This window comes from Rhincodon typus, chromosome 17 (assembly GCF_021869965.1).
Source record: "Rhincodon typus isolate 14 chromosome 17, sRhiTyp1.1, whole genome shotgun sequence".
Taxonomy (NCBI): Eukaryota; Metazoa; Chordata; class Chondrichthyes; order Orectolobiformes; family Rhincodontidae; genus Rhincodon; species Rhincodon typus.
Genome location: NC_063348.1, coordinates 17,624,497 through 17,646,883, shown reverse-complemented (window position 1 = coordinate 17,646,883; position 22,387 = coordinate 17,624,497). Strand labels below are relative to the sequence as shown.

The window sequence follows — 22,387 nt, the reverse complement described above, 5'->3', positions numbered from 1 at the left end:
GATCGAAACTCCTGAAGGCTGCGTTTCCTGTCGAGTGCCTGGGTCGGGATATCTCATCTGGGTAGCAGAGGAATGGGAAGGGAAAGCTCTGTTTGTTGTGCTCCACATAGCTACCAATGATATAGGTAGGACAAGCAAAGAGGTTCTGCTGAGGGAAATATAAGCAGCTGGAGGTTAACTTTTAAAAAGCAGAACCCAAAAAGTTGTAATCTCCAGTTTAGTGACCCATGAGTTAATTGGCACTGGGTCAGTGAGATTAAAAAAAGCAATTTGTGTGTCAAAGATTGATGGAAGAAACTGGTACAAATTTATGGGACATACTGGGGAAAGAGAGAACTATGCTAATTAGGTGGGCCCCATTTGAACGATGGTTGTACCAGAGTCCAGGCAAATTGCCTAAGCAGAGCTGTACATAGGACTTTAAATTAAGTAGTGGCATGCAACCTTAAAGTTAAAGTAAAGAAGATGGTACGATTGCAGGTTAGTGATGAGTTGATTGTTGCCAGAAAGTTAAAGGAAGGGACGGAATGTACGAATGTTATATTGTACCAAGGATCCATGAAAAATGTAGGGAAATTTGTTGATCAAGTAAACTTTGTATCTTAATGCATGAAGCATTCGGAATAAGGTAGATGAACTGACTGTGCAAATCAAACTAAATTAGTGATCTCGTCGTCATTACAGAAACATAGTTACAAGGAGATCAAAACTGGGAACACAGGTCTAATCCCGTAGTTCTCCAAAGGAGAACACCCATTGTATATCATGTAACCATTGCCAAGTGATATCCCTGAAGGAACATGGAAAATAAAAATCTTGGACCAATGATGCATTACATGTTCATATTTAAGTAAAGTAGCTTCACTTCGTAGAAGCTGAGATAGCCATCACCTGGTGATTAACTTTCCTTACTCTCATTTACTGTAGAACAAGGAAAAGAGAAATACAGGCACTGAAGGCATGTTTCGTAGCAAGTCACCCAAAGGCCCCAAGTGGGTGGTAAACCATAGTCATCCTAGGGGTGTAATGAATACTACCATTTAAAAGCATTCATGTAAATGTACAATGATATGTTAAAGATAGCAGAGATCTCTGACTATGTGCTGCTATGCCCTGTGTTGCTGCTTCATTGTTTTGCTTTATTGAACTCTTCCTTGTTCTCTTCTCAGGCCCTTTCTACCAGTGTTAGCTCCAGTAAGCTTTTCCCAAGTAGTACTTCGCAGCATGAGAGCTCATTTGGGGATGAAGTGGAGGTTCACAATCTACTAATCATAGATCAACATACATTTGAAGGTAAAAGTTACCTCTCAAATAGTGTCAGCAGTTTTCTGGAGATTCACCAACTTTCACCAAGCATCTTTCCATCAGCCAACAATAAATACTTTTACCACTACTGTTGCTTTTAAGCTTCATTTCAAGTTGCTGACACGAACATAGATACTGGCGATTACTCTGGATTATTTCTTCATTGGTGATACTGTAACATCTTACAGAACCAGTTATTTCTTGCATTACATGATCTGGCAGTTGGTAGGAATAAAAAATATTTTTGAGAAGAAGTTGGACTCTCCTGATTTGAAATAAAATTTATAGGAAAAGGAGTTGTTTCAACTCTGTAAAATTTGTTTATTTCTCTTCACAGATGTTGAATGACTTGCTGAGTATTTCTAGCATTTTCAGTTTTTGTTTAGATTTCCAGCACAGTATGTTTTTTGTATTTGCACTCAGTTTGAATCTGAACTAACTGATCAAATGAATATCAGTAGTAATGAATGGATCATACAGTGTGGAAGTAGGCCATTCGACCCATCAAGTCTGCACCGACCCTCTGAGTATCCCACCCAGACCCATGTAATCCTGCACATCTCATGGCTAATCCATCGAACCTACACATCCCGGGGCACTTTGGCAATTTAGCATAGCCAGTCCACCTAACCTGCACACTTATGAACATGGGAAGAAACTGGAGCACCCAGAGGAAACCCACGCAAACAAGAACGTGCAAACTCCACATAGATATTGGCATGAGGGTAGAATTGAACCTGGGTCCCTGATGCTGTGAGGCAGCAGTGCTGGCCATTGTGCTGCCCAGATATCAGCCAAGATAATTGAATGAGTCTTCTCTTGCCGCTCTATTAATGTGAGCAACCAAAGGAAATAAATGATTTAAATAGCAGTTTTGCTTCCAGATGACTTGATGTTGTCAGTTCATAGCCATTTAGATTATTTTCAATATTATCACTATTGTGATGCACTAAAGTTAATGCTAAAGGACTCTAACAACTTAAGTTACCCCGTTCCCAAAAATGATTGCTAGGGTGTAGGTATCTGTCAAACTGCAAAAATCACTTCATTGAATTTTGTTATGATGTATTGTTTTCTCTTTATTAACTTTGGTTATGTTGTTTTGTTGGTTTTGTTTTCTATATTTTCGTGTCTAGAACCTTAGTAGTGAAACTCTGGTAGGCTTATTTCAAGGAGTTGATACTTGCTGAACATTTTGGAGTGCTGTTGCTCAGAGATGTACTTTGGTGACTGTACTGCTAAGTTTAGGACTTCATTAGCCTGCTGGCCTGTAGTTCAGTTAGTTTAGTCTGCTAATTCTACCAAGGTCAGGCTTTGAAAATTGTTTTGGTCATGTTTTTTGAAAACTAACTTTGCACAGCTGTTTGGGAACCACACCGAAGAATTGTTTCTTTCTTGCAGGATGGCAGAAAACATGAGAAAATCATACCTCATCATTGATAAAGCAGTAGCTCGAATATCACTTCCTAACCTCTATCAATTATGGTGTATGGGTGTGTCAGGGTCAAACTCATTTGGTAGTAATGTTTCATGCAGAATTTATTTCTTCACATAACTTAACAAGTGTAAGATGGGCTTGCTTGGAATTTTATATAAGTATGTCCTTTAGAGATATGATGGTCAGATAGGTGTTCATTAGGCAGTTACAACTGGTTGACTGGAGAGTTTTAGTTATGAAGAGAGATTGGATAGACTGGGTTGTTTTCTTGGAACAACGGAGACTGAGGGGGGGGTCATGATTGAGACGTATATAAAATTGAGGGGCATAGATATTGTAAACAGGAAGGAACTTTTCCCCAATGGTGATGAGGGGGGTATAGGTTTCAGGTGATGGGCTGGAGGTTCAAGGGGTTATGAGGAAACTTGTTTTTTTTTCCAGTGAGGGCAGCAGGAATCTGGAACTGATGGCTATTAAGGGTGGTTGAAGTAGAAACACTCAATGTTTAAGTGTTTAGACTTGCATTCAAGACTAAAGCCAAGTGCCGGCAAGTGGAATTAGAATAGTTAGGTGAGTGTTTTGACTGCCACAGACTCAATGAGCTGAAAGACTTTTTTCTGTGCCATAGACCACTGTGACTATGACTCCTCTGTTTTACTTGCTTTCCTTTGGAAATGTGGTGTGGGGAGATAGGGACAAAATAAAAGTATTGTTTACTCCTCCTAACTTTATTCTGGACATGCTAGTTAACCTCAACTAAATGGCACTGTGGAAGGCATTGACAGGCGATTAGCGCAGCAGACGTTGATCCTGTTGTCACTGAACTACATTTACACTTTCCAGCAGGGATCAGTGCATAGTTATTAGAAGCATGTCTATTTTATTTTTTTTTTCTCTCCACCAGCAATTATGTCAGTTAAAGTATCATGACTCCTTATCCTGGCTTGCATAAGCTTCTTTAAGAATCTCTGGTGTTTTAATCTGTATGGACATTTATTTAGCCAGGTTGTGTTCAGATTGCCTTTTAGATTTTAACACTTTGTTCCCCTTTCCAGTTCTTCATGCTCATCAATTCCTTCAGAATGAGTATGCACTGAGTATTGTATCCTGCAAGTTGGGCAAAGATCCCAACACATACTTCATTGTAGGTACAGCAATGGTATATCCTGAAGAAGCAGAACCAAAACAAGGACGTATTATAGTATTCCAGTACTCTGATGGTAAGACACGTATTGGCTACTTTCTATTGTTTAGTTTCTGACAAGTCACATTACTTGTATTTTACTTCAGGTTCCCAAACCCGTTCGCTCTCAATGTGAAGATTGTGGTGTTGATCAGTGAAAAGCAATGGTATTGCTTCTGACCTAGTGTTCCTCCTGCATCATCATTGACCCAAATATGATGACTTAGGGCTCCAGAACTGTCAAATTCGCCTGAACTATGACAGTGAAATCCATAGAGTTCCTGTTGTACAATTACTGAACAATACTGACTTAACCTCCCCCCTGTCCTGTTCATGAGAAATAATGACCATAACTACTTCCCCATGCTTTCAACTGTGCAGGTTTAGGAATAAATGCAGAACAAATCTGGATCTGTTTCCAGGTTGTTGTGGAACTGCCTTTTTTTATTTAAATCCCTATTTTGGACATAGATTTTATATTTGTTATTCCCTGTTCTCCTCTTCCATCCTTAAGTACAGTTAGAACAGATGTGAGACAGCTGATATAGTTACAAGAGTATTTGTTCAACCTATTAAGTATACTGGACCAATTAGTACTCTTCTAGGAGACCCCACAAAATGCACTTCATTTTGAAATGTCAGAAAGGATATTTTAACTAACATATTGTTTCATTCAACAGGCAAGCTTCAGACAGTAGCAGAGAAAGAAGTAAAAGGTGCAGTGTATTCCATGGTGGAGTTCAATGGCAAATTGCTAGCAAGCATCAATAGCACGGTACTTGAGTCAAAAAGATTTTCAAAATATTTCTTTACTGGTGTAGCATGAAGTCTGATTGTTCAAAATGGTCTTTTGGTGAATGCAAATTGATCAGTGATACAGGCTGTTTTCAGTGATGTTGTGTAAAAATAGAGCTGTCTCTTTCCCTGTTTAAAAATTGGCATGTTAAGTGGTTCAGAATTGTTTTTTGTTCTTCAGCTTCTAAAGCTTCTGTTGCTGCGCATAATCTCTGTCTAATTTTGTTGAAGCAAGAAGGTCTACAACTGCATTTAGGTTGCTTACCTATATTTAATTTTTAAAAAAGTCTGTCCTTGGGTTGGAGGAAGATTTAAAGCCTCAGTTCCACTTGATTTCTGACTACATACAGACTAGCCAAAGCCAGTTCTGCCACCCTGTCGAAATTTCACAACCTGAGAGTATAGTTTCTAATTTAACCTATTGAATCTAAGTGTGCAACTATTCAAAATTAGTTTCCTAAAATTGATATGTTCTCTCAACTGTACTTCTTAAAGCTCGTAACTCTATAACTCTTATAGGTTAGGAATTACACAGCTGAGTATACCTAAGTAGTTGAAGATAAATTTCTTGCACTTATCATTTTCTGTATGTTGAAACAACTCGAGTCACTGGCAGAGGGGACATTGTTCTGCAATTTCTTCTGTATAACTCTGAGTGCAGTGACTAGGTAAATGTGACCAGTATCTGCACAAGTGGCATCTTACTGAACAGCTGTGAATGAATGACTCTTGTTACAATTGGCTGACTAAAAAATGTTGCGCAGGACCTTCACAAAACTTTCTGCCTCTCAACTTGTGGCAAAGATTTTTAAATCCTGCATGAAAATTGAAAATGTTAACAGTGCCAATTAATTAGAAACTTCAGTGCTGTTAGTAAGTTTGTGTTTTGTGTAATTAATGTGTTTTTCGCATTAGCTGGATGTTTTTAATACAAGTGGATGCCGAGTAAAAATTCACATTCTTCATTATAACTTACTAAAATACTAGTAACAGCTTCTTTTATTTTTCATTTGTCTCATTGATTTTTTTTTGTATCAGGTGGATGCGACCAAATCTTGATGTATTCACACTCAATTGTATATAAGGTATGATGATCTAATAGAATTATTTTCACTATAGGTGCGATTATATGAATGGACTGCTGAAAAAGAACTACGCACAGAGTGCAATCACTACAATAATATCATGGCCCTCTATCTGAAGACAAAGGGAGACTTTATCTTGGTGGGAGACTTGATGCGTTCGGTGCTGCTTCTTGCCTATAAACCAATGGAAGGGAATTTTGAAGAGGTACAGTGCAGCTTGAGTTTATATTACTTTTTTTTTCCCCCCCAGTTTTCTGCTGTTTAGAAAGAGCTAACTCATCTAGGTCCAGAAGTATTGTTAGGAGGATCTTGTGTGCTTTGCTGTATGGACTTATCCTCCCCTTAAGTCTGTATGCACACTTCTGAATGATAAAGGATGGAATGTTTTGCTCAAATTATTTTTGCCCACCTTCCCTAATCCAAGGATGCTAAGACCACTTTTGATTACCCAGCTGTTATAGAGTCATAAAGATGCACAGCATGGAAACAGACCCTTTGGTCCAACTCTTCCAAGCTGACCAGATATCCTAAATTAATCTCGTCCCATTTGCCAGCATTTGGCCCATGACCCCCTAAACCATTCCTCGACCCATCCAGATGCCTTTTAAATTTTGCAATTGTAGAAGCCTCCACTACTTCCTCTGGTAGCTCATTCCATTCACCACCCTCTGCATGGCGTGAAAAAGTTGCTTCTTAGTTCCCTTTTAAATCTTTCCCCTCTCACCTTAAACCTATGCCCTCTAGGTTTGGATTCCCCTTTCTTGGGGAAATTACCTTGACTATTCATCCTATCCATACCCCTCATACCTTTTACAAACCTCTGAGGTCACCCCTCAGCCTCCGATTCTCCAGTGAGAATAGCCCCAACCTATTCAGCCCCTCCCTATAGCTGAAACCCTCCAGTCCTGGCGACATCCTTATAAACTTCTGCTGAACCCTTTCAAGTTTTGATTTGGTTTATTGAAACCAGCTAACGGGGCGCCTCTCAGAAGTTTCATCTGCGGTTGTCTGATTTGAATGTTGGTACATCACCACACCCAGACGAAATGTATCCCAAGGTGTAAGAGAAGCAAGGAAGGGAGTAGTGTCAGCTCCGGTTGTCCTTTTTGACCACAGGTGTGTTGCAAGATGACTGCTGATTTTGTATCTTGTGATTACATGCCAATCAGCCTAATTTCAATGCTCGGTGAACTACTGCAAAAAAATTGAGGAACAATACAAAATCATCACTTAGGCACAGGATAATCAAGGACAGCTGACATAAATTTGTTAAGGGGATATGTCTGAATAATGTTTGACACATCTGAGGAACTGTCAAGAAAGTTGAATTAAAGGTATTGCTTTTGATATAGCCCATGTGGTTTTAGCTTTTTGTTTTTACACTTGTGGGGCATGGCAAGATCCACATTGGCAGGCTGTTAAGGTGCAGACACATGGGATATAAATAGTAGTAGAGAGTTGCATCCAAAGTGGGCTTGATAGGTCCTTAAAGAGTAAGCTTTTTGGTGGCAGGATAGCTTTTTTCCATGGAGATTCAACATTAGATCCTTCGCTCTTTGCATTATACCAATGTCACTAAATTTGACCTAAATCTAGGGGAGTTATGCTCAAATTTGCAGATGAAACAAAAAATAAAAAATGGCTATGTGCTTGATGGTGAGAAATAAGGCTGAACACGCGCAACTAATAAGCCACTGGTCAGGTGGCCAGCTAGTTGCAACTGGAATTCAATCCAGTGAAGCCCAAGGTAAGCCTTGATGAGGGCAGCAGAGTGGTGATGCTGATTGGTTGATGTGGTGAAGATCTGCATCAGTGCTATCACTGCTTTCAGAAGGTGGTTTGCGGAGGGACTGTTGTCAAGTGACCACTAGAAGGGGCGGGCAGGCAGGCAGCCAGTGCATGAATCCCCTGTGGCCATCCCCCTCTCTAACAAGTATACCATTTTGAATACTGTTGAAGGGGTGACCTATCGGGGCCAACAGCAGCAGCAGCAGCTGCCAGACGGGTGGCACCATGGTTGGCTCTGTTCTTAAGAAGGGAAGGACAAAGAGCACTAGAGCAGTAGTTATTGGGGACTCTATAGTTAGGGGTACAGATGAGCACTTCTGTGGACCTAAGAGACTCCAGGATGGTGTGTTGCCTCCCTGGTGCCAGGGTCCAAGATGTCTCTGAACAGGCAGAAAGCATTCTGAAGGGAGAGGGTGAACAACCAGAGGTTGTGGTGCATGTTGGTACTAAAGACATAAGTAGAATGAGTGACAAGGTCAGCAGCAGTTCAGGAAGTTGGGTAGAAAGTTTAAAAAGCAGGACCTCCAAGGTTGTAATCTCAGGATTACTCCCTGTGCCAAGTGCCAGGGAGGCTAGAAATAGGAGGATAGTACAGCTCAACACGTAGCTAAACAAATGGTGTAGGAGGGAGGGTTTCAGGTATCTGGGCCGTTGGGAAGTTGAGGGGGGACCTGCTAGAGGTCTACAAGATTATGAAGGGTGTGGACAGTCAGAAGCTTTTTCCCAGGGTGGAAGAGTCAGTTACCAGGGACCATGGGTTTAAGGTGCGAAGGGCAAGGTTTAAAGGTGATGTAGGAGGCAAGTTTTTTACACAGGATGGTGGGTGCCTCGAACTCGCTGCTGGGGGAGGTAGTGGAAGCAGGTGCTATAGTGACTTTTAAAGGGCGTTTTGACAAATATATGAATAGGATGGGAATGGATGGGTAGGGGGTTTTAGTTGTGACTGGCAGCATGTCGGTGCAGGCTTGGAGGGCTGCCTGTGTACTGTAATTTTGTTTGTTCGTTGTAATGTTTGCTCTCCCTAAATACAAGGTAAATGCAAAAATAGCAGTGCAAAAGCACAATATGAATTTGGGTGTGCATGCCTACAAATCCCTGAAGGTAGCAGGACAGTTGTTTAAAAAGGTATAAGGGCATTATATTGATCATAGCTAGATTAGAAGAGGGATGTTATAATACAATGTCTCTATAACACGAGCTGCAGCTAGAGGACTGTTTTTAGTTCTGTTAACAAATTTACAGGAAGAATATGATCACACTAGGATGAGTGCAGAGGATATTCTTCAGGACACTAAAATAGGTGGTATCGTGGACAGTGAGGAAGGTTGTCAGAAATTGCAGCAGGATCTTGATCAGCTGGGTAAGTGGGCTGAGAAATGGCAAATGGAGTTTAATATAGACAAGTGTGAGGTGTTGCATTTCGTAAAGTCAAATCCCGGGTGGGAGTTTCATGGTGAATGGTAGGACCTTGAGAGTGTAGTGGAAGAGAGGGACCCTGGAGTTCAGGTACACGGTTCTCTGAAAGTGGAGTCACGGGTAGACAGGGCAGTGAAGAAGGCTTTTGGCACACCAGCCTTGATCAGTCAGGGTATTGAGTTTGGAAGTTGGGAAGTTATGATGCAGTTGTACATTACTTTGAGGCCGCACTTGGGAGTATTGTGTTCGGTTTTGGTCGCCTTGCTATAAGAAGGATTTTATTAAAGTGGAAAGAGTGCAAAAGAAATTTACAAGGATGTTGCCAGGTCTCAAGGGACTGAGTTATAGGGAGGGGTTGGACAAGCTGCGACTTTTCTCCTTAGAGTGTAGGAGACTGAGGGGGTATCTTGCAGAAGTATGTAAGATCATGAGAGGATTGGATAGGGTGAATGGTCTCAGTCTTTTTCCCAGGCTTGGGGAATCAAGGACTAGAGGGCATCAGTTTAAGGTAAGAGGGGAAAGAATACATAGGAACCCTAGGAGCAACTTTTTTACACTAAGGGTGGTACGCATATGGAATGAGCTGCCACTGGCAGTGTTTGATGTGGGTACATTAACAACATTTGAAAGGCGTTTGGACAGATACGTGGATAGGAAAGGTTTAGAAGGATATGGGCCAAGTGCAGGGAAATGGGCTGAGCGTGGATGGACATTTTGGTTGCCACGGACCAGTTTGGGCCAAAGGACCGTGCTGTAGGACTCTGATTCTATGACTCTATATTACTGAGTGGAAAATTTCAGCTTCAAGGTTATTTTGTAACCAAGGCAGTTTGGGAAATGTAATTGAGATATAAAATTTGATTTGCCTAGAACAGAGATGATAGGAAGGATCCATTTCCCACAAATTTTTTAAAAAATTGTTTGTGGTCTACTGTAGGTGGGTCTCCTCTGTTGTGTTGTATTTGAAACTTTGAGTCCATAATTGCCCACTACTATTTATGACTGACTGAGCCTTCACAATCATGAAGTTTTGACTTGAGCCAAATAAGCATTTTGTGTTTGCATAGATATTTATTGTTTGTACCCTTTCTCTTCTCTCCTCCCAAGTGTAGAACAAAATATTGTTTTGAAAAACGTGACTCTTATGCAAGAGGGTCATAGATATTGAACTAATAATTGCTCTGAGTGTCTTTTCTCTTTCAATGAAAAAGTTTCCCAAACATGCCTTCACCATTGCAAAAGACGTTTTTATGGTGTGTTTTTAAGATACTCGAACATACTTCAGCTAACTTAAAGTACTTTGTGTAAATACTTGTGGTTTCTAGGTAAATGTGATGGCCAGTTTGTACACGGGGAATTCCTACAAATAACAAAAAGATAAACCACCATGGTGAAATTGGTTTCAACAAAAATCTTGTCCACAGTATTGGAAGTAGATTAAATAGTGGATTGGATCAAAGGGGCATTTGCTCAGTTTAGCATCTCATTGTATTGCACAAGAATCTCTGCCTTTTGGCATTAGTGTATTAATAACGGAGATCTTAAAATGTATTTGGCTTTTTCTATATAAGATTGCCCGAGACTTCAACCCTAATTGGATGAGTGCTGTTGAAATACTGGATGATGATAATTTCCTGGGCGCCGAAAACTCTTTCAACTTATTTGTGTGTCAAAAAGACAGGTGAGCAGGTCCTGAGAGATACAGTCCACTCTTGCATGCATTTAACCTGTTGTACAATGTGTATGTTCAAATCTCAGGCAGGGGTGCATGATAACAGAGGAAATATGAAAGAATACTGTTAAACTGAGAAGACACACAGGTAGAAGTATGTCATTCAGCCCATTGGCATCAACCCTGTGATTCAACAAGATCATACCTGACCTGATAATCCTCTTTCACTTTCTTGCCTTTTCCCCTGTAACCATCAATTCCCTCACTGACTTTAAAAAAAAAAAGTTTGTCTCAGCCTTGTATATACTAAATGATCCAGCCTCAACAGCCCCCTGTGGTAAAGTATTCCACAGATTTGCACACCTCCAGGAGACAACATTCCCCCTCCTCTCTGTCTTAAATGTGCAACCCATTATTCTGAGATTATACTCCGTGGTCTTAGACTATCCCACAATGGGAAACTACCTTTTCACATCTACCCCGTCAAATCTTGTTCTGTTCTGAGGAAGGGTTACCAGACCCAAAACATTAACTCTGGTTTTTCTTCACAGATGCTGCTAGACCTGCTGAGCTTTTCCAGCAACTTCTGTTTTTGTTCCTGACTTTACAGCATCCACAGTTCTTTTGGTTTTTATCTTGTTAGAATCTTGTATATTTCAAGTAGGTTGCCTCTCATTCTCCTTTATTTCAAGAAGTACATGCCCAATCTGTTCAACCTTGCCTCTTGAGACAGTCCCTCATACTTTGGTATTTGTCTAATGAACCTCCTTTGGACTGTCTCCAGTGTCAGTTTATCTTAGAGAAAGGACCCAAAACTGTTCTTGGTATTCTAGCTGCAGTCTGACCTAGTGCCTTGTACAGTTTGAGCAAAACCTCCTATGTTTATATTTCATTCCCTTTTAAATAAAGGCTAAATTCCATTTGCTTTCTCAATTACCTGCTGAACTTGGATGCTTGCTTTTTGTGATTCATGAATAAGGACTCCCAAATATCTTTTTCGGTGTTTATTCATTTAAATATTTTTAGTTCCTGTATTTTTCCTGCCAAAATGCATTACTTCACGTTTTCCTATTTGTAAAGTTTTTGCTGACTCACTTAACCTGTCATCCTCCTGGAGACTGTCACCCTCACCATCTGCTTTTCCCCAACTAGTTTTAAAACTTTCAGACCAGTTTGGGGACGTATGTTTGAAAATTAAATCTAAAAGTATAGTTTTGGGTGCTCCATTTAGAAAGGTTATTCAGGCTTGTTTTATGTTCACGTGCAAGAGCTGACTGTATGTGTGCACAATTAGAACCAGCACTGAAATTCCGCCAACCCTTGGCAGAATTTTGCACTGTTCAGCCCTCGTTCAACCCCAGATATTTGATTGGAGCTTCGTAGAACCAACAGCTAATGTTTAGTTTTGGGACCAGAAGACTGACCACAGCACTGTCATTCATAAAGACCATAATTTTTTTTTCAATTGTTGAAAGCATTTATCTATTTTGTGTTAATTTCTTGATCACATTTTTAGTTTCATATTTTATTCTAAATTATACACTTTTGCACAAATTGTTACTTTTTTATATTTTCATAATGCCACATCTGGACAGGATGGAATTTTTATTTCAAAAATTGGAGAGACAGATTCACATCTGCCATTTTTGTGCAAAGAACTGAAGTTCTTGTATGGTCCTTTGTACTCGGCTGACCTCAAGCTGACACTAAACCTAAAAAACTGCATGATGAGGTTTCTCAACTGCATGCATTGGACTACTGAGATTAATTATTCCAAAATCATCTCGCTTCCCCTCAAATTAAGGTTAAGAATGAGTGACCCCCTCCTGTCAAACAACCACTACCCTGAAGCACAATGTGCAGTGACCTGGCCCTGTAGCAGTGGACAGTATGTTTGGACTTAGTCAGTGACAGATGAGACATTCGAAGATTGTGGTTCTCGTCTTAGCAGAATCAGGACTGTTGGTGTCTATGACTACATTCTTTACTGCGCTTTTAATTTGAGGCAATGGTTCAGGCACAGCAGTGAAGCCCATAGTTGACACACCTCTAAAGTGTTAGAACATGTTGCTCCACAGAGTTCAAATGATTTAGAATGGAGGAGCAGTAAGCAAAGGTATTGACATAAACACACCACCACTGAAACTTATCAAGTTGTCTCACATATGAAATATCCCGTTTGATTGAGTGGAAACATTATAAAGCATGCTTACTGACATTTCTCTTGTAGAGTTAGCTGTTACATCTGTGCAATGTTTTACTTTGTGCAAAAATTCTAAAAATAAGTCAAGATTGAATTATGGTTTGCTCCAATTGGCTGTCAGAAATTTAAATGCTTGTACCATTTCTGCATAATACCCTAACATGAGCATCTGTCATTATAGGATTCAACCTTTCAAATCAATTTTTCCAGCCAGACTTACCGATTTGTACCTTCCTCAAATTAAGAACGTTTATACCATCTCCCATATTGCTTCCCCTTGCCTCTTTTTCATTGTGTTTTCCACTGGCGTCTCATAGTTGAACAATTTGGCTCAGTTACTTTTTCTGGTTGACCCAAGTTAACCCTATATCAGCAAGGATCTATTCCCTCCTGCCTCAATTACACATTAATAACTATTCCACTTACCACTATATCCTAGCCTTCAACAAATTTCCTTTATTTGACTGAGTCTGTTTTGCTTCTAACCTACAAGTACTCATCAGGCACTTGCCTTTCTTATTTTTCTTCCAGTTGAATGCTTTCCTCACTGTGTAGAGTGTTCTGAGAATTTTTTTCCTCATGGGGCAGACCAGAAATACGAATTGAGCACTTGATCTGCAGTGAGTTCTGCCACCTTCAACCATAAAATGAAAGGTGATAGAATTATAAATGCAGAAATAGTTCTTTGTTTCTGTTTTCAGTGCGGCTACAACAGATGAAGAAAGGCAACACCTCCAAGAGGTGGGGTTGTTCCATCTTGGCGAGTTTGTCAATGTGTTCTGTCATGGATCTCTGGTAATGCAGAATCTTGGTGAGACTTCCACACCTACACTGGGTTCGGTATTGTTTGGTACAGTCAACGGCATGATTGGTGAGTTCACACAGGAATATTGAAGGCTGCCTGAAAAGATCAAATTCTGGCATAGAGTGCTTAATCCAGCAACAACAAAAGCTTGCATTTATATAACTTCTTTCAGGTGATTAAATATTCCAAGGTATTTCACAAGTGATTTATCAAAGAAAATTTGAGCAATATATGGAGTTAATAGGGCAAACAGAGGCTTTTTTTAAGCAGCATCAAGAGTTTAAGCCAAGGCTTTTAAAGTATGACCATTGATGGTAAAACAAAATACGCAGGAGATCAGACTTGGAGGATTACAGAGATAGAGTAGAAAATGACTTTTGCTTACTAACAATGTGGAAGTTTGATAGAATAGTGCCCTTCTCTCAGATTTTGAGAGATAGATATTGGGGTAGATAGATTTATGAGGGAAAGAGCAAGATCAGGGAACCATGGATGACAGGTGAAATTGTGAGACTAGCAAAGAGGAAAAAGGAAGCATACATAAGGTCTAGGCGACCGAAAACAGACAAAGCTTTGGAACAATATCGGGAAAGTAGGACCAATCTGAAACGAGGGATTAAGAGGGCTAAAAGGGGTCATGAAACATCTTTAGCAAACAGGGTTAAGGAAAATCCAAAAGCCTTTTATTCGTACGTAAGGAGCAAGAGGGTAACTAGAGAAAGGTTTGGCCCACTCAAGGACAAAGGAGGGAAGTTATGCGAGGAGCCAGAGAAAATGAGTGAGATTCTTAATGAGTACTTTGCATCGGTATTCACTGAGGAGAGGGACATGACGGATGTTGAGGTTAGGGATAGATGTTTGATTACTCTAGGTCAAGTCTGCATAAGGAGTGGGGGGGAGGAAGTGTTGGGTATTCTAAAAGGCATTAGGGTGGACAAGTCCCCAGGTCCGGAAGGGATCCTATCCCAGATTACTAAGGGAAACGAGAGAGGAAATAGCTGGGGCCTTAACAGATATCTTTGCAGCATCCTTGAGCACGGGTGAGGTCCCGGAGGACTGGAGAATTGCTAATGTTGTCCCTTTGTTTAAGAAGGGTAGCAAGGATTATCCAGGTAATTATAGACCGGTGAGCCTAACGTCAGTGGTGGGAAAGCTGCTGGAGAAGATACTGAAGGATAGGATCTGTTTACATTTGGAAGAAAATGGGCTTATTAGTGATAGGCAGCATGGTTTTGTGCAGGGAAGGTCATGTCTTACCAACTTGATAGAATTCTTTGAGGAAGTGACAAAGTTGATAGATGAGGGAAGGGCTGTAGATGTCATTAACATGGACTTCAGTAAGGCGTTTGATAAGGTTGCCCATGGTAGGCTGATGGAGAAAGCGAAGTTGCATGGGGTCCAGGGTGTACTAGCTAGATGGATAGAGAACTGGCTGGGCAACAGGAGACACAGTTGTAGTGGAAGGGAGTTTCTCAAAATGGGGAACTGTGACTAGTGGTGTTCCACAGGGATCTGTGTTGGGACCACTGTTGTTTGTGATATACATAAATGATCTGGAGGAAGGTATAGATGGTCTGATTAGAAAGTTTGCAGATGACACTAAGATTGGTGGAGTAGCAGATAGTGAAGGGGACTGTCAGAGAATGCAGCAGAATATAGATAGATTGGAGAGTTGGGCAGAGAAATGGCAGATGGAGTTCAATCCAGGCAAATGCAAGGTGATGCTTTTTGGAAGATCCAATTCAAGAGTGAACTGTACAGTAAATGGAAAAGCCCTGGGGAAAATTGATACACACAGATCTGGGTGTTCAGGTCCATTGTACCCTGAAGGTGGCAACGCAGGTCGATAGAGTGGTCAAGAAGGCATACGGCATGCTTTCATTCATTGGATAGGCTATTGAGTACAAGAGTTGGCAGGTCATGTTGCAGTTGTATAGGACTTCGGTTCGACCACATTTGGAATACTGCGTACAGTTCTGGTCGCCACATTACCAAAAGGATGTGGATGTTTTGAAGAGGGTTCAGAGGAGGTTCACCAGGATGTTGCCTGGTATGGAGGGTGCTAGCTATGAAGAGAGGTTGAGTAGATTAGGATTATTTACATTAGAAAGACAGAGGTTGAGGGGGGACCTGATTGAGGTCTACAAAATCATGACAGGTATAGACAGGGTGGATAGCAAGAAGCTTTTTCCCAGAGTGGGGGACACAATTACTAGGGGTCACGATTTCAAGATGAGAGGGGAAAAGTTTAAGGGAGATGTGTCGAAAGTTCTTTATGCAGAGGGTGGTGGGTGCCTGGAACACGTTGCCAGTGGAGGTGGTAGAGGCGGGCACGATAGCGTCATTTAAGATGTATCTAGACAGATACACGAATGGGCAGGGAGCAGAAGGATACAGATCCTTGGAAAATAGGCGACAGGTTTAGAGGATCTGGATCGGCGCAGGCTTGGAGGGCTGAAGGGCCTGTTCCTGTGCTGTAATTTTCTTTGTTGTTTGTTTGTTCTGTAACACAGGATACTCTTTACAGTATGAACCCTTAAAGTTGGTTTCATCTAGTGCCATAATTTTAGTTCTGAATGGTTAAAAGTTAATGTAGAAAATGGTCAAGAGTTGGTGCTGTTTGATTTTCCTGCAGGAAATGTTTTGCGTAGTCATTCACTAATCCAGATACAGATTTGGATATTTGCAGAGAAGTAGCTGGAAGTGTGATTAGAAAGGTGCAATTTAATTGAAATTCAAAGGAATACTGACTGTTAGTTAGATAACTGCATGTAAGTCGTGGGCATTAACTGACAATTCACTTAATTCCCTATAATTAGATAAAGACTGAAACCGTGGTTGTTGGGTTACCTGGTGTATATTTGTAATATATTGTCACAACTCAGAGGTAGCATACTGGAAAACAAGGCCCAATATTTCTGGACTCATTACAAAAGTTAAAGGTTTTAAAAAGTACATAAAATTCACAAATTTATCTGTCTTGTCAATCCAGGTTGACGGCATGGGCCAGGTTTCTGGCCGAACAAAAAAATTGCTATTTTAGCAAGTAATTAGAATCTCGCTACAGGTAAACAATTATTGACTGTCGGCATATATTTTGACTAATTAAACCTCTGACTCCCTTACACAGACAGGAAAAGAAACATGGGTTATGGACAAAGGGAAAAATTGGAAATGCAGTTTAGTGATTTATGCTTGCAAGGGTTGCTGAGATGATTCTTATGGGTTCTTGTGCTGCTCAGGACGCTGAATTTCCGTCATTGTTCTCTGGACAATTTTCCTGGCTTGCATGAGGAACAGTGGCTAGTACTTTTATAAAAGGTCTCTGACTTATTAATTAAAAGTCACACCTTTGTCATTGGTTATCAGCCATTAGTCCATAAACCAATCTGCTACTGGTTAGCAACTAAAGCTCCATTTGTACATAACAGGCTGCACTAATAGCTGTAACCCACAGCTCTGCAAACAGTACTCACAATGAGTATTAAGTTATATGCTTTAAACCATGCAGCAATGAATTTCAGTGGTCAGCTGGCCTTTGGCCACTTCCGGATTGATTAATTCAAAAGCTTTGGTTAGGTTGATGAAGGTCATGTCGAGTGGTTGATGTTGGAGTTGCTGACCAGTGAAAATCATGTCTATAATTCCATGGTTTGTTTGGAAGCCACACTGTCTTTTAGAAGGATTTCCTCCAAGACTGGAAGGAGGTACCTACTGAGGATTCAGTCAATCTTCCCAGTGTTGGAGAGTAGGGAGATTCCTCAGTAGTTTCCACAGTCCACCTTGTCTCCTATCTTGAAGACGGGTGCTGATAGTAGCTTCCTTGAAATTGGCAGGGATTTCTTCTTCGTCCCAGATTTTCAGGAACAGTTAATATGGATGAAGGGTAAGCTCTGCTCCTTTGGTTGAAACCAGTCTTATTCCTGCTTTGTATTCTTCCTGTGTCTAATGGAGGATGCTTTGATTTCAGCCACACTTGGGAATCCAAGATCATCTTTGGGCTGAGGGAATTGCCTCACAATCGTCGACAAGGATGTGTGTATTGTCGTTTAGGAGTTATTTGAAGTATTCTGTCCATCCGAGGCAGATGTATTATGTATCACTTAAAAGGGTGACAACCTTAGCCTGCACCAGTTTGAGGCCAAGAGTGTTGGGATTGTATATTGTCTTCGAGGTACTGAAAAAAGCCTGGATGTCATGCTTGTCAGCAAGGAGTTGCAGATCCTCAGTTTTCTCAGTCCACCATTGGTTCTTGATTTCCCTTGTTCTTTGCAACTCCGTTTCTGCTGTTTGCCTTGCTGGTGATGTGGTTTTGCCAGGCACCAAGAGCTTTTGTCATATTTCCAATGAGGTCGTGGATGACGTGGCCATTCTTTGCAAACAAGTCTTGTGTTTCCTGCTCTTGTAGCAAAAGTAATAAATTTTATCCTCTAAAGTAGCAAAAAAAGTAGAATGAATTAAATCAGCAGGAATGTGTACTTAAGTTCTTATTTTTAAGTTTCCCAAAGAACATGAAAACTAGCCATTTTTAGCAATGATTTACCTGCTTATTTTCCTGGTGAATATTTATGTGCAGTTAGTGAAATAATATTTCCTATGGGTAATGGTGGAAAATGTTTCTTCTTTATCTTGGGAAGCTGAGGAAATAAGGGTTAAAATTATTTTCCCAATGAAATATGCTGGTGTGGAGACATTGGATAAAGGAATTCTATGTATATTCTAATAGATGTACTGAAAATAGTATGCAATTTGAATGTTATAGGGTCATAGAATCATTGTCAGAAGTAGGCCATTTGATTTGAGTTCATGTGGCTCTCTGTTAAACAGTCCGGTAACATTCATTTCATTGCTTAATCCTTGTACTCTTGAAGTTTATTTCTGTCAGTTTCTTTTTGAAATCATTGATCATTTCCATTCTAACTACCCTTTGTTAGCAGAGAGCTCCAGGTCAGCGATATGCAGATAATCGTGCATTGTGGGATATAAGTGCACTCTACAAGAAGTAGATTGACCTACTGACTTGAAACAAATTCTGGAACAAAAGGAAATATCAAATTAATTGTGATTATCTAAGTTAGTTTTTATGAAAAGATATCCCTCTGCAAATAAACTGGTGGGGGAGGTGGAGGGTCTTTGAGAAATGTTGACTTGTAATATTTTGTACAGGCCTTTTTTATTCCTTTAATTTTGTTTTCTGTGGATACTGATCAGATTGCAGCAGGCAGCACCACTGCTTCTGATGTGACAGATCTAACCACTCAGTTTCTAGTTAAGCGAGTTTCTTTTGTTGTTCCTGAGATGGCTACAGAATGGTAAAATTAGAGCACAGAAGGAAGCCATTTGTCTCGTGCTGTTTGTGAGGGCTCATTGTAAGAGCACCTCAGTTTGATCCCCTTTGTTTTTTCCCCATAATCCTGCAAATCTCTTCTCTTTTTATTCAATTCACTATTGGAATTCAATTAAATACAGAAGAATTTATTGTTTAAAAACAATTCTCCGTCTGGTGTAACAAGTTGGCTAGTTCTGAAACAGGATTTATCAAAGTTTCTGTCTGCAGTTTAAACTCTGACAAGTCCTGCACAATTGCACAAAATTTTTAGTGTATTTCACTTAGGATATTTAATACTGCCCACAAAGAGGGGCTTGAAACAATTTAGTACTTGTTTTTGGAGAGAAGGGGAACTGTCTGGATATGTAACTTTAGAAACTCATGAAATGATTCCTATGGTTACAATGCTGTTGACTACCAAGGATAAGGACCGGCTATTGTCAGCAGTCCTTGCCTATAAGAAAATAAAAATTGCCTGACATGCTTAGTAAAACTTCGATATAAGTCATTTCGCAAATGGAAAGTCACTGTGCCAGACTCAAAGCCAAGGTGGCAATACATACATCATCAATCGAGATAAATTCTTTTAAGTCTAAATGGGAATGGACAAAAGACTCTGTGAAGATTAATTCCACTTTGTCTGAGTAAGTTCAATATAGCAGTTTTATTGCTTTTTAAAACAAACTTTGAATGTATGCAATGTTGTTTCACTGGTTTGGTTATCTCATTAATTGTTTTACAGGTCTGGTTACCTCATTGTCTGAGAGCTGGTACAACTTCCTTTTAGAAGTTCAAAATCGACTGAATAAAGTTATCAAAAGTGTGGGCAAGATTGAACATTCATTATATCCTTTTCATGAAGTCAGTTGCTCATATTAGATTGTTGATGTTATCAATTGGTAAAGAATGGATACCCAGCTCCCTATTTGACCTCAGAATCTGTTGTTTGGCACATTCATTCTAGGGGCAGCCTACAATCATAGAAACTGTTGCAATTCACAGTGATTCAGGATTCCCAGGGTGCTTCATTTTAATTATTTTTTCTCAGGATGTTGATATTGTTGATAAGGTCAGTACTTATTCTGTATCTTTAATTGCCTTTGAGCTTTCTTCAACAGCTGCAGTTCATGCTGTTGAAGTACTCCTTGCATGGCACTGTATCTTGGATGTCCACATACACCACATCGACAATATTACCCTCATCAACTCTGATTGTTAGCTGTTAATGATTAACCCACATTTTTTATATGATGTTAATTCTATCCCAAATAATTGTTTAAAGAAGTTTCCCCACCACTGAATTTGACTAATTTCTGGGTTTATCCATACAACCCTTCTCTTGAGCGAGGGTGTTACGCCTGTAATTCTCCAGTCCGCTGACATCACTCAAAGCCCAGGAAAAATTGCCATACGTGTAACCTGGAGCAGGTATGTTGTCTGACACCAACCAAAGGCACACTTTGTCTTCTGTATCATAGTCATACATCAGCCTATTGTGTCCATGCTAGTCATCAAGTACCTGTCTACTCCAGTTCCATTTTCCAACACTTGGCCTGTAGTCTTGCATGCTATGGTGCTTCCTGCATCTACTATTCTGTGGGCAACGATTTCCTGATACCTACCAACTTCTAGTGCCAACATTTTTCCTTTTAAAATACCTCTGATGTCTGTTATTGAGAAAATGTTAGATTGTATTATAAAGTATGTAGTAGTGGAGCATTTAGAAATAGATAGTGATCACGCAGAATCAGCATTGCTTCACGAAGGGGAAATCATGCCTGACAAGTTTATTACAGTTTTTTTTAAGGAGGTAGCAAGTCGGATTGATTATAGGCAAGCAATGGATATAATATTTTGGATTTCATAAGGTTGGTGTTTGGTAAGATACCACAGGTTAGGCCACTTAAGGTAAGAATCCATGGTGTTGGAGGATTGGCTAACTAGTAGACATTTCAGATAAGGAGGTATTTTGAGGATGGCAATTTGTCACTAATGGAGTACCACAAGAATCCGTGCGGGGGCCACAATTTATTTATAATGTATATCACTGACTTAGATGAAGGTGAATGACTATACCCAAGTATGCTGATCTCACAAATGTAGATGAGAAGGCGACTGGAGAGGATGATTCCGTCTGCAGATGGATAGAGACTGGTTGAGTGAGTGGGCAAAACTTGGCAGATGGAATATGATGTGGGAGAAAGGAGTTTAAGATTTAAGCGAGAATAGAGGAGCTGAATAATCTTTAAATGGAGGAAAGACTACAATAGGGATGACAAGTGAATGTTGGCCTTTATTTCAAGGAAATGGAGTATAAAAATTGGGAGAACTTGCTAAAACTGTATAAGGCACTAGTCAGATGACAGCTGGAATATTGTGTACAGTTTTGGGCCCTTTACATAAGATATATTGGCATTTGGAGGTAGTCCAGAGAAAGTTCACAAGGTTGATATTGGGTATGAGGAGAGGTTGAGTAAGTTGGGCCTGTCCTGATTTGGAATTTCAAAGAATGAGGAGCAGCCATATTCAAACTTAGATTCATAGGGAACTTAACAGGAACAACATGGACAGGTGGTTTGTCCCTTGAGTCTAGGATCTGTGGCAAAATCTCAATCAGACACCACCCATTTAAGACAGAGGTGAGGTTTTTTTTGAAGGTTGTTAATCTGCGGAATTCCTTACCAGAAAGGGCTATTGAGATTGGGTCACCAAATACATTTAAGGCTGAGATTTTTTATGTAATTGACTGACTGTGAAGTCACAGACTTAGGTATTAACTGGAAATTGTTTTTGAAAAGTCCATTAACTATAAATATAATTTACAATGGTTGGCATGTTTTTCTAGATGTTCTTTTACTAAGGTTTGCAGATTCTTTGTCCTCCAAAACTTTTTAGTCGGATTTGAAAGAGAATTCCACAGCCTGTCCAATGAAATGCACTGAACATAATGCTGCACCTCTGTTAACACCCCATATGAGCATTTCATAAAATATTAATTTCCCAAAAAATTGTTCTGTAGTGTTCGTAAATTCAAAACACCATAGCTTTTGCACTTGTATTATTCTTTAAGAACTTCTATCAAATAGTTGCTGGCGCACAGTCAGGATTGAGGAATGTGATGGCGTAGGAGATGGATTGGATTCTTCCTCTTCCATGTTAACAAATTTCTGTTTCAAAGAACTCTTCCATAACTTCTGTGTACCTGGAGATCATTTCACTCGGAGAGAAAAACTGAACCTGCTGCAGGTTTCATAGATGGAGACCTTATCGAGAGTTTCTTAGATCTCAGTCGCCCTAAAATGCAGGAGGTGGCTGCAGGCTTACAGGTAATGAATGACTTTGTAACTAATCGTAAACATGATCGCTTT

General features: G+C 40.1%; 1 protein-coding gene across 2 annotated transcripts in view; it reads left to right on the top strand.

Annotated features, from left to right (window-relative positions):
- The window catches only part of ddb1 (damage-specific DNA binding protein 1), a 74,273-nt gene that overhangs the window by 46,615 nt on the left and 5,271 nt on the right, over positions 1 to 22,387 (top strand). Inside the window, exons 19-26 of one of the 2 annotated variants that reach the window (XM_048606860.1) lie at positions 1,170 to 1,293; positions 3,799 to 3,963; positions 4,607 to 4,701; positions 5,841 to 6,011; positions 10,582 to 10,691; positions 13,587 to 13,756; positions 19,762 to 19,864; positions 22,222 to 22,345. In XM_048606860.1, the coding sequence (XP_048462817.1) occupies positions 1,170 to 1,293; positions 3,799 to 3,963; positions 4,607 to 4,701; positions 5,841 to 6,011; positions 10,582 to 10,691; positions 13,587 to 13,756; positions 19,762 to 19,864; positions 22,222 to 22,345 (1,062 nt within the window). The remainder of the gene's footprint in view (positions 1 to 1,169; positions 1,294 to 3,798; positions 3,964 to 4,606; positions 4,702 to 5,840; positions 6,012 to 10,581; positions 10,692 to 13,586; positions 13,757 to 19,761; positions 19,865 to 22,221; positions 22,346 to 22,387) is intronic. The other variant, XM_048606861.1, reaches the window with a different exon arrangement.